The sequence below is a fragment of the Eptatretus burgeri genome, chromosome 14 (assembly GCF_056783735.1).
Source record: "Eptatretus burgeri isolate ZD-2024b chromosome 14, Ebu_testis_v1, whole genome shotgun sequence".
Taxonomy (NCBI): Eukaryota; Metazoa; Chordata; class Myxini; order Myxiniformes; family Myxinidae; genus Eptatretus; species Eptatretus burgeri.
This window is the reverse complement of record NC_140974.1, coordinates 49,418,408-49,430,907: the sequence shown is the minus strand read 5'-3', so window position 1 is coordinate 49,430,907 and position 12,500 is coordinate 49,418,408. Positions and strand designations below refer to the sequence as shown.

The 12,500-nt window shown below is 41.8% G+C and overlaps 1 protein-coding gene across 7 annotated transcripts in view; it reads left to right on the top strand.

Moving 5' to 3' along the window:
* LOC147013148 (netrin-G2-like) overlaps window positions 1-12,500 on the top strand; it is a 127,164-nt gene that overhangs the window by 45,680 nt on the left and 68,984 nt on the right. Inside the window, exon 1 of one of the 7 annotated variants that reach the window (XM_085854770.1) lies at window positions 10,366-10,502. The exons of the other annotated variants lie outside the window; for them this stretch is intronic. Coding sequence (XP_085710896.1) covers window positions 10,500-10,502 — 3 coding nt within the window. The 5' untranslated portion in view covers window positions 10,366-10,499. Of the gene's footprint in view, window positions 1-10,365; window positions 10,503-12,500 lie in introns of those variants that run through there. 7 annotated transcript variants of the gene reach the window in all.

The following is a 12,500-nucleotide window of genomic DNA, read 5'->3' as shown; positions in this document are numbered from 1 at the left end:
GAGATATTGTTGATGAAGATTAGGCATAGGATGCCAGACTGTATCGAATGCCCGAGATATTCTAGAGAGATGGCCCTGGTCTCATGTTTGACATTGAGGGCTTCCATCTATTTGTGCAAGAGCAGAAGCAGCGTATCCAGGGTAAATTGACCAGCTCTGTATCTGAGCTGATGGTTTGACATCAGGCTATTGGAGGAAATGAAGGATTTGATGGAGACTGCGATGATGGATTCCCTGGCATTACTGATGATTGGAAGTAAGCTGATAGGTCTGTAGTTGTTAGGGTTAGGGTTAGGGTTACTTTGTGCACTATGTTTATTTAAAGCAGTGATGTTTGTTGACTTCAAAGCAGATAAAAGATGACCTTTGGCAAATGATAGGGTGAACAGATGAGAAAGAGGATGTGCAAGAGCAGCAGAGCAGGATTTTATGACACATGCTATGATTCCTTCCGGTCCAGTTGCAGACTCAGAGTCGAGGCTTGCCAGAAACTTTTCCACTTTCTCTGGTGAAAATGACAGAGTCAATGTGCAGTTGGGTGTGACTTGGGTACAGAGAGTGAGGGGTTGGGGACACATGATTTGGAAGAAAAGGTTTAATTGAGGCATTTGTGCATTCTCACTAACAGAGGCAGATGTGGTATCATTTGGAGAGAGGGAAGGAATGGAGGGGGGAACATTATCCCAGAGACAGAATTAACAAGGCACCACCAGGTTTTTTAAAGGAGACAAGTTTGAAAGTTCAGTGTTGATGTTGGCCAGATGGTGTTTTTTGACTCTCCTGAGAGAGTACAGACGACTTTTCCTTCCAGAAAGAGGAAACTTGTTGTTTCAAGGCAACTACCTCACCACAGGATTCAGTGTACCATGGGCAGGAGAAAGGGTATAACAACTGAAGATGAGATGGGATTAATCGATGAAGATCCGTTCAGCCATCTCTGAGAAAAATGGCGACACACAGACAGACACAAAGACAGACAGGCAGACAGACAAACAGCTCTCTTATCTTATAGATAATTTTTCCAGTAATGATCCCTGAGGTACCCAACTATTTACATATTCCCAGCCAGACATCCACCCTCTCACAGCCCCTCTTTGCTTCCAACCACTAAGCAAGTTTGCAATCTATCTAATGATGTTATCAGCTACTCTGCAAGCCTCCACCTTATCACAAGGCACTGTCATACCTTGACGATTTAGCCAGCAATGGCAACGTATAAAAATGTATGTAAAATGTTGGCGTACGCTGAAATTTTGATGTTTTAAAAAAAAAATTTGGTCGTATTCATAACGTGTTGGCCATTTGCATAACATATTGGTAATGAGCACAGAACGTTTCGTTGTCTTATAGATAACTTATACCAACGAATGCTTAGCCTGTTGTCGGCGTTCACATCCTATGCCCAACGATAGTTTAACTTAGGCATAGCGCGCTGCACGTATCGCCGACAAACTCGTGGCGTAGCCTGTTAAAAACCTGCCGCACGCCGATTTAAATCATAACCGCCTGAAAATTGAAAGTGTCAACCACGCAGTCACACCTTGACGATTTAGCCAGCGAATGCCGACCTATGAAAAATTTGCCGAACCAAGCTGGCACACGTCGAATACGTTATGGGTAAGTTGTGTATACGTTAAGAGCACGCTGAAAAAGGATGAAGTACGCTGTCATATTTCGTGGTACGTCTCGTACGTCGTGAAATTTCAAGCATGCTGAAAATTTTACGACGTACTCGCCGTATGGCTCACATGTTCCGCTACGCTGGGAATAAGTTGTAGGTACGTTATGCGATCGTTGACACACGTCGACACAAGTTCCTTGTAAGTTACTCATAAGTGGAAACACATCGAGGTAATGTTTAGCATACCCGAAACTTATTTTCTTTTTTTCTCCTTGACTCCGTGAAGGCACGTGACGAAATATCTGAAGTTGTTTTTGTTGTTGTTTTTTATTATTAATATTATTTTTTTTATTCTATCACGAATTTTAAAATATATTCGGACATTTGCTTTTAAGTTTCAACGTCGACGTGACAATATCCTCAAACAGAAAATATTCACAGAGGAGGAACTAAGAATAAGACATGAGCAAACTGAAGAGGCAATCCGACGTGACGTAACGGCACGTGACGAAATATCGGAAGTTATTGTTGTTTTTTTTGTTGTTTTTTTTTTAAACGCTGTCAATACGCCATTATACGGTAGCTGTAAATTAGAAACACGTTCAGTAAGTTCTGTGGTCGTCTGGAAGACGTCAATCAAATACGTCAACATACGTCAATATGCGTTGGAGGTACATTACACATAGGTTCAAAGCACGTTACTCAGGTTAGAAATAAGTTTTGGGTACGCTAAGCATTACCTCGACGTGTTTCGACTTATGAGTAACTTACAAGTAACGTGCCTCGACGTGTGTCAACGATCGCATAACGTGCCTTGACATGTGTCAACGATTGTGTAACGTGCCTACAACACGTTACTCATAGGTTATAAATAAGTTTCGGGTACGCTAATCATTACCTCGACGTGTTTCGACTTAAGAGTAACTTACAAGTAACGTGTGACGACGTGTGTCAACGATCGCATCACGTCCCTACAACTTATGTGTGAGTCATATGCTGGCATACGTCGTAAAATTTCAAGCTTGCTAAAATTTGAGGACAACCGCAAAGTACAACGATGAAAGCCAGCGTACTACGACGTATGGCAGTGCTTTTCAGCATGCTCTTAACGTATACAAACTTACCCATAAAGTATTCTACGTGTGCCAGCGTTTTAGCCCAATTTTTCAAAAGTCGGCATATGCTGGCTAACTCTTCAAGGTGTGACAGCGCCTTCACAACCTCCCATGTGGTACTTTTATTAGGGTGCTAAACCTTTCAGGCTGGGGAACCTATTGTTTTTGATCTGTTTATTACTCTCACCAGAGGAGAGGGTATTGCATTTGGGTCCATTTGTTTGTCTGTCTGTTTGTTTGTGTGTCCGCACAGAACGTGATTATTGTTTTTCTCTGCAATCGCTTGTCAGATTTATGCAAAATTTTCATCATCGGAGCGAATATTCATGTGGAATGTTTTAACTTGATGTGGTCACGTGGTGTGGCATCCATAATGGATAAAAATGAAAAATAAATGGACCTCTGTATCTCCAAAACCGCACCATGGAAGAAATTGAAACTTGGAACATGGCAAGTACTCCATGTGCAGAATAAGTGTGACTTTTTTATGATGTCATGGGTGCCTTCGTTATGATGTCATCATTGTATACATAGAATGCGACATCCAATCAGTATGAAAATTTATTGAGGATCATCTAGGTATATATTGGTCGACAGGAAAATTGGTCAACATCAGTCACATGGTTCGGCAGATATATATATATATATATATATATATATATATATATATATATATATATATATATATATATATATATATATATATATATATATATATATATATTTTAAACCTTCAAAAATCCTCTGAAATGACTGAAAAGATCGAGGTGAAGCTTTACAGGTGTGACTACCTATCCATGAGGAACAAAACGTTCCCACCCTATGACATCATAGGTTGCATGGTTTGGCAGCCACATTAGATTTTCCCTAAAACCTTTCAGCATTTTTCTCCAGAATGGCTGGACAAATTGAGGGGAAACTTCACACACATGTTCCTTAAGCCTTGGCGATACCAGGGCGTTCACAAATAATTGACAGCTCACATGGTCTGACAGCCATATTGGATTGAATGAGAATCTTAAAAAAATTATTTATCTTGACCCACTTCATCGATCGATGTGAAACCTCACAATTATGATCTCGTAGTGATGGTGAATATATGTTTTCAATTTCAATCTGATTTCAAGATTCTTGAGGAAATGAGAATTGAGAAGACGTTCAAAATCTTTTGTAAATAGTAGAAGTCGGAGCAAGCGGAAGGTAGTTGGAAAGGTTTAAACGATCACCCTTCTTTGGAATGGGCTGTGCTAATGCGTGTTTCCAGGTAAGAGAAAAAGGTTTCATTTTTGAACAGAAGCAAAATAAATGAGCAAGCACAGGTGCATGTTCTGAAGCAAACTCCTTCAAGATATGAGGAGGAACGCCATCGTGCTTGTGTTCAAAGAGAGATACTTTTTTGCCTGTATGAATAGAGATAATAGATAGAGACGTAGAATTTGTAAGGGGTGTTGGAATGTTAGAATCACCAAATGTGGAATTAGAGGAGAAAAGAGAACCAAAAAGAGTTGCTTTGTCAGTCGGTGAGACAGCTGCAGTATCATCAGAAAGGAAAGGTAGTGCGATGGAAGTTGTCGGAGATACTTTTGGCTAAAGACCAGAAGGACCTATTCGTGAAAGAAGAAGAGAGGTTGTCACACTTCCTTTGAATAAAGGAATACTTCGCCTCGTGAAAAATGTACTTGCTATGATTTTGAGTGGAGATGAAGGCTGGATGTGAGTCAGAGGAAGAATACTCTTTCCAGGTCTGATATGCTACATCCCTTGAACGAATAAGCACAGAGCAAGAATGGTTGAACTAAGAATTAGAAGAAGATATAGTCTTAAAAGAGAAGGGGATGTAAGCCTCCATTCCTACAACAATAACTTCAGGCATAAGCTCTGCAGACAGAAGCATCACCCGAGGAGAGGCAGTAATCTTCAGAAGGTATTTCAAAATGTAATCTCTGGAAGCCAGTCCGGTCAATGTTATTAAAGTGCCAGTATTGGCATTTAGAGAGAGTGGTCAAATGAGGAGTGATCAGTAAAGATATATTTACAAGAGTGTGGTCAGAAGAACCAACCTTATCAAATGCCTTCTGAAAGTCAAGATGTACTACATCCACTGCACTTCTCTTATTCATCCAGTTAGAAACTGCTTCATAGAACTCCAATAAATTTGTCAAACAAGATGTCTCTTCAGTTAACCCATGTTAACTACCTTTAATTAATTTGAAATTATTCAAATGGTCCCTTATCCGTTCCTTCATGAACGTCTCCAACACCTTCCCCACACCTGAAGTCAAGCTAACACACCCGTATTCGCCAATTCTTCTCTGGATCCTTTATTAAATAATGGCGTTACATTTGCGACTGTCCAATCCTCTGATACCTGTCCTGACTCCAATGAGCTGTTAAAGATATCCACTAATACCACACTTATCTGCTCTGCCACCTCCCTCAAATCCTCTTGGATGCAAGTTATCTGGTCCTGGAGCTTTATCATCTCTTTTCTCGCTGTTTCTTCACTTCCTCTACTCTTACTTGGATCTCTTCTAAAAAAAAAAAAAAAAACCCTTGCTCACCCCTGAGATGAATACTCTCATCTATCGCATGTTCCCCTGACTGATCCTGTGTAAATGTGGAAGCAAAATAAAGTATTTAAAAATCCTCTATCTCACGCTCATCGTCTCCCAATTCTCTTGCAGTATGCTCTTTCTCAGTGGGCCCACACTCTTCCTAACCATTTCCTCACTGCTTATTTCCTTAAACAATGTCGTGCTGTTTCGCTTCATATTTTTAGCAATGTCCTTTTCATTTTCCCTTTTGACCTGCCGAGTTATTTTCTTCACTCGGCTTTGTTTCCTCATTTACTGATGTGAGTCCAAATCTAGTGTTGTTATTTTTAACCACATCGCGTTGCAAACGCTGGCTTTGAGAGAGCTCCGTGTTGTTCTTATTCTTATTCTTGTTCTTCTTCTTCTAGTGAAGACAAAACCTTTATGATGCGGCTCTTGGACACATTTGTCCTTGTTTACTTAGGCCTAAGTCACATTTGCTCTACGGCGAGGATACGGCGGCCGTATGTGCTCTGAATTGACAGAAACGTGTGGCGGCTGCAGATTTTCTGCAGTGGCCTCGGGGTGGCCCTACGCCGTTTGGCTATCTTAAACAGGCCGTAGGGGTCGCCGTGGAATTATAACGTGGAGTTATAACTTTTTTCATTTCTACGTTCGCCGTAGCAATTCGACAAGCCGAAACAAAAAAACTGGTAAAAAAAAATAAAATAAAATAAATGAACCCACTCGTTACCGTCCGTCTGGCCGCACGTTCGCCTTAGCCTGGCCCCCCTGCGGTCGCCTTGCGGGCACCTTGAGGCTACCTTGCGTCTGCCTTGAAAATTCTATGGCCGCCGCAGGGCCCCCCTAAGGTTACCGTGCGACATCAAATCAAAGACCGTACGGTACCCCCACGTTTTCGGTCTCCACAATTTCTAAATACGCCGTGCGGCTCCCCGAAAAATAAAAACATATGTGACTGCTACATTGTGTGACCATGGAAATACTGTGGCCACCGTATAATTGCTAATGGCCGTAGATTTTGGAGTCCCCACAGCCGCCGTGGCAAATGTGACTTAGGCCTTAATGAATACCTTCTGCTTATCCTTAGTTACGCTGTTCTCCATGCTCAACCACCCAGTTCTCTTTCTGCCTCCACATTTACACCTCACGAGAAAAAAAAACTTGCATCCTACACACTTGCTCTTTGAAGTTTGCCCATTTCTCTGATCCAGACCACCCACTCATTGACTTTGCCAAATCTAAAGCTCCCAAATCACTTCTCATACCCACGAAGTTTGTCCTAAAATCCAACTTCATCACACTACTATTTTGAACATCACATCTCAGCAAAAATAGTTGCGCTTACTCGTCTACGTTATGGTCGATTGTCTCCAGATGTTCTCGCACCTACCCCTCCTGTAGTGGATGATGAGGCAGAAGAACCTACGTTGATGGTTTTGGCACAGTTAATGGATGTGAAGGGGAGTTGATGGTCATGTGCATGGAACCAACTGAAGTTCTCGGACAAATATCACAAGTGGGGTGAAATGAGAGGCTGTTTAAGGCACAGAGGAGATGGGTAGAACATTTGTGAGTTACACAGGTTTGGGAAGTAAATTTTGTGAAGAAGAAGAAGAAGAAGCTATGGGACATTCCTGATGGAGAAATTAGGCAGAGGAAGAATTTTAAAATGAATATTATTAAAATCTTTTAAAGTCAGAAGCAAATGCAATTAGGAGGAATGTTAGGCCATTTGGGAGGCATTGAGATAGGAAGAGATAAAGAATGAATAATGGAAGGAAATAACAGGTTGAATGAGTTCAAGATTTTAAAAGATGCTTGGTACTACAAAACTTTAATATAGACATAAACAGAGACATTTTTAAAGGACATTATCTTCATAAGAAAACCACAAAGCTTTTTCTTTGTGCTCTCTTCAGGTGAAATTCGCACAAAGTGAGTGAGTAATGATGAAGAACAGTCTAATAGACACCTATCCACAAAGTCAATTCTGATTTGACGTTCTCTGCTGATGCATCATCACCTCCCAATGGTCTAGGTGGGAGGAGTCTGTACAGTGTTCAGCTCTCCAATTGGAGGTTGCAGAGTTTGAGGCATTGCCGCTAAGGCTGTTGTAGAAGTCCTCTACTCAATATCTTGAATGCATCCACATTATAATGTTCAGCAGTTTGCATTCTCAATTAAATGCTGTCCAATAGCAGATTAACAGGATGTTGGGATTGATGCTGGGACCTTCCTACAAGCGCGTACTGGCAGTATTCGTGTACCAATTGTATTTTTGCTGATGGACAAAAGGGACATGCTGTTTGATTCTGTCAGTCAGAGTCTGGGTATTTCTGCCAACATACCGAGCATCACATCAGCACTTGAACTCATGAATAATATTGCTAAGTTTTGAGGCAGGCAGAACATCATTCTTAACTGCAGGAATCAGTTGTCAAGAGGTGAAAATCACTCTTGGATGAACAGCCAGATACGTGTTTGAGACACATCTTTTGATTTGTTGCTCATATCTTTGTAACATTTTCCCTTTCCAAGGAATCTTGATTATAGACCGGGCACTCTTCAGGACCCATCTTTCGTTCATCTATAGTAGTGAGGAATTTGTGCATAAACCTCCTGATGAGACTCAGGGTATCCATTCTCGCTGAGGATGCTGGCAATCTTGTCCATCTCTGTATGAAGCTTGGAATTGGAACATATCCTCTTAGCTCAACTCACTAATACATTGATCAAACCAATCTTGTATCTCGTTGAACGAAAAGAGTCCCATCGAGTATACTGGCCGGTGAAAGTGGGCTTTCTCTAGATGGACGGAGTAAATGAAGATGCAGATCTCTCCACCATGACGTCCAGAAAGGGGAAGCAAATAGAACATTCCAATTCCGACGTGAATTTGAGGGCAGGACGAAGAGAATTCAATTCATTCAAGAAGCGGTCAAAGAATTCACGAGATTCAAACAGGCAAAATATGTCAACCACGTATCTGTAGTATACGATGGGGGATTGAGTTACCTGGAACTTGGTCAACTTTTGCAGCTCTTGATAGCCAACAAAGATGTTTGCTTACGTTTGTCTCAAAGGAGAGCCTATGGCCACCCCATCCATTTGGATGAACATAATGTTATTTAAGCTAAACTCGACATCTCATGTAGCCATGTTCATCAATTCCATGAAGACAGATTCAGAAATGGGCGGATCCTCAAGTTCCGTGTGATACAGCAAATGTGCGCAAATATCGATGGTCTCTGTCAAAGGGACATTTGTAAACAGGCTCTCAATGTCAAAATATCACATTACATTCTCCAAACCAGTAGGACGCGTCTCCGTGATGGCATCAGCAAAAGTGAAAGAATCTTTGATGACGAACCTGGAGACCGACTCGAGCGCTGGTTGCAGTAACTCTCCCAGCCATTTCGCCAGCTGATGCTGGGCAGAGCGACCATGGACAGAATTGGTCTCAGTGGAACATTCTGCTTGTGAATCTTTGGTAGACCGTACATTCACGGACGAAGAGAGCCTACTGTCTTGATCCTCTTGTAATATTCCCTTGACAGTTCACCACGTTTATGCAGTCGGAGGAACCTCTTACCAATTTCATTCTCCAAGCGTGACGTACGATCCTGTGTGTCCACGCTTCCCAGCTGAGGAAACTTGGACTGATCCTGTAGGATAACCAACATTTTGTTCGCGTAGTCCACCTGGTTTAAAATAACCACATCAGAGCCTTTGTCGGGTTTACAGATGTGGATTTCAGGGTTTCTTCTTAAATTCTTCATGGCAGTCATGCATTCCCTTTGTAAATAGAAGTCAGAAAGATCGTTTGGGGCCCCACGGTAGGCATATGCTAAATCACAGAGTCGAGACTTCATCGCCTGATCTGCTTTAAGGGAAACTGCATAATGTTTACTCAACTGCTCATAAAGAAGCTCAAACTCTGTAAAAACTTCCTCTCTTTTAATGTTGTTGTTTGGAATGCTGGACCCAAAACCATGAGCGAGAACAACCCTCTCGGCGTAGGATAGGGTATAGTCCAATCAGAATTGACTTTGTTGATAGGTGTCTTTTCGACTGTTCATCATTACTCACTCACTTTGTGCGAATTTCACCTGAAGCACAACGACAAACCTTGTGGTTTTCATTTTATGATAATGTCCTTCAAAATGTCTCTGTTTATGTCTATATTAAAGTTCGTGATTTGTTGGAGTGAAAATGAAAATATATAAATATATAAAGATATAAATATATAAATATTTAATTTAAAATATATAAATATAAATATTTATATATTACTAAAACTCTCATCTTGTATATATGAAGGTATGTATGTGTGTATGTATTTGTGTATTTTAAAATCTCAAACATTTAGTATAGACAACGAACGATTTATTTTTATGCATAAAATAAAAATCGCCATTTTGATCTAATACTTCCATGTTCATCAATATATAAAATTGTGTTTAGAAGATTACACACAATAATTTCTTCGACTTTCTTTTCTCCGTTTTTTTTTTCACATTGACGCACAATATCAAGTTTCGTTCAAATCGGGCAACGGAAAAATGATTTAAAAATCAATTCCCGATTCAGTCAAGTACTCTTCGGGATTATTTCATCAATGTAAACAACCTCAGCGGTAGAGTTCACTGGAAATATCTTTCATCATTATTTTTTTTGAAATTATTTTTTTTTTCAATCGCTATCACACCAGGAACCCAACGTGTTCACGGGTCGTCTGGTATATATGTATATATATATATATATATATATATATATATATATATATATATATATATATATATATATATATATATATGTCCCCAAAAAATGTACTCTTTAAATGATAATAAATGCGTTGTTTATTGACTTAGAAACAAGATTAATGCTTAAATGGATAAATGCATGTTTACAAATGTTCAAACTGACGACCATCACGTTCCAAACACAGCCGATAACGCGGACCAATGGATTAATTTTGGAATGTAACTTTTCCAATTAATTCGCTTCAAAATGCGATTGGTGCTTGATTTTGGGATTCCTGTCTCATGAGCCATTTGTCGTACAGATTTCCGTGGGGATCGGTGGAGGGTTTCCAGCAATTGATTTTCCTTTGCGGGGGTGGTTGATGACCGTGGTCTTCCTGAACGCTCCTTATGGACGTCATGCACAGTTCCATCTGTTTCAAAATTATCTCGGATGTGAGCAATGGTGCGTCGCATTGGTGGATCTTTGTAAAAATGTCTTCTAAATTGTCTTTGCACTTCCATGATGTTTTCGTGCTTCCAGTGGCACTTTATGATAAATTTTCTTTCTTAAAAACCTCGTCGTACTTCTGCCATTATTAGGGTCAATTTGGTCTGAAAATTAATGAAAAATTCAATGAGTTATGAGGAGCCATAATGTGAGCACATTTTTTTGGGACACCCTGTATTGTTGCAAATCTGGAATCCATGAGCACACAACATACAGGTCCTATCGATCAGTTATATCGGTAAGTACATGTTGCCAGTTCGGGTCCCGTCCCTTGTCTAATGGGTAATTAAATGTTCCTGCGCTGTGGAGTGATTTTGATAGTTCGGGTTTTTGGTTTATTTTTCCACCAACATCAACGCCGACCACACCGCACCACCCTCACCTTCACTTCGCTTCCTTCACCTCGATCTAGCCAACGTCATGGTCGGCAGAATTCAAGGAGGAGCCGTGCGCCGGCCCTCGACCAATCAGCGTGCAACAAGTGAGGTGATCGTTGCCTGGCCAATCAGATCCCGCGACAGGAGGAAAGGGCTCTATGTGATGTCACCACGCCCCCGAGCCAATCAAGGAGCTTGCCACCCGTTTTGGCCAGTGAGAGAGACGAAGAGCAATTTTGCATGCCAAAACCAGCCAGTGAGAGAGGGAGGGTCTCAATGAGGCGCCCCCCCACACCCTCTGAAGAGGGGGGTATAATTATAGGCGCGGTCTGCATGTTCGTTGTTCTGGTCCTGCAAGAAGTGTGCCCACGGGTTCTGAGAGTTCTGGCAAGAAGTGGACATCTGCGCGCATGGGAGTTCTGAAAGCATCCGCACACTGAGTGGTCGGTGCCACGGAGGGTCTTCTCCTGCCAGCTTTCACCCTGCCAACTTCCGTTCGCCTGGAGCCCGGTCGTGAGGTTGTCTGGATCATCTGGATCGTGCTGGGGGTCCAGTTCTGCCCCGAGGACCTGGTCCTTGAAGACTGCACGAGGCGGACAGGTCAGAGACAGGCCTCAATAAAAGACCATTTGGTCCGATTATTTTGGGTGTGTGCGTGTGTGTGTTTGCGGCACCAGTCAGATAAGTAGTGAATTGTATAAGTGCCATGCTGTATATACGTGCCTTTAATAATCGGTTTAACTTTGCTCTTGCGTGCTTCCCTCGTTCCCCACCTATTATTGTGAATAAATATCCCGATTGTGAAATGTTTCAGCTCCTTCATGTCCTTTTCTTCATTGGCTAAAGCATGAGTCACATTTGCTCTACAGCTAGGATACGGCGGCCGTACCCCCCCCCCCTGGATTGACAGAAACGTGCGGTGGCCGCAGAGTTTCTGAGGTGGCCTCAGGGTGGCCCTACGCCATATGGCTATCTTTTACAAGCCATAGGGGTCGCCGTGGAATTATAGCGCGGAGTTATAACTTTTTTCATTTCTAGGTTGGCCGTAGCAATTCGACAAGCCGTAGCCATGAGGTAGATGTGTTCCACGTCGACCGTACGTAGGGCTTACGGTGGGCTTGCATTATTGGTGCGGCTGCCGTAGGCTCTTATCAATGAAAAATGAATTTTGCCAACCCCCAAAATATTATGGCAGCTGCACTATTTCCACGTTCGCCATAGGGTGGCCTTGCGGTCTGTGTGACTACCTGCGGGCAACACAGGGTCGACGCACGGTTCCCCTACGCCCGCCGTGCGTCCTACGTACGGCCTCCGTGGCAGTCTACATCGACCGTGCGCTACCGCTAGAGATTGGAGTATAGGTGTTTGCCACCAGTGTTGGGCACAAAAGCGATAATCCGATAACAGATAATTATCGAAGTTTACTTTTTTATCGAACTATTATTGGAAGTTAACTTCCATTTATCGTTATCGGACCAGTTATCTTCCGATAACTCGATTTTTTTAGTCTCATAATGTCCGTTAATTTTTTGTCCGATAACATTTTTATCGTTTCTGGGCTTGCATTTCGCCAAAC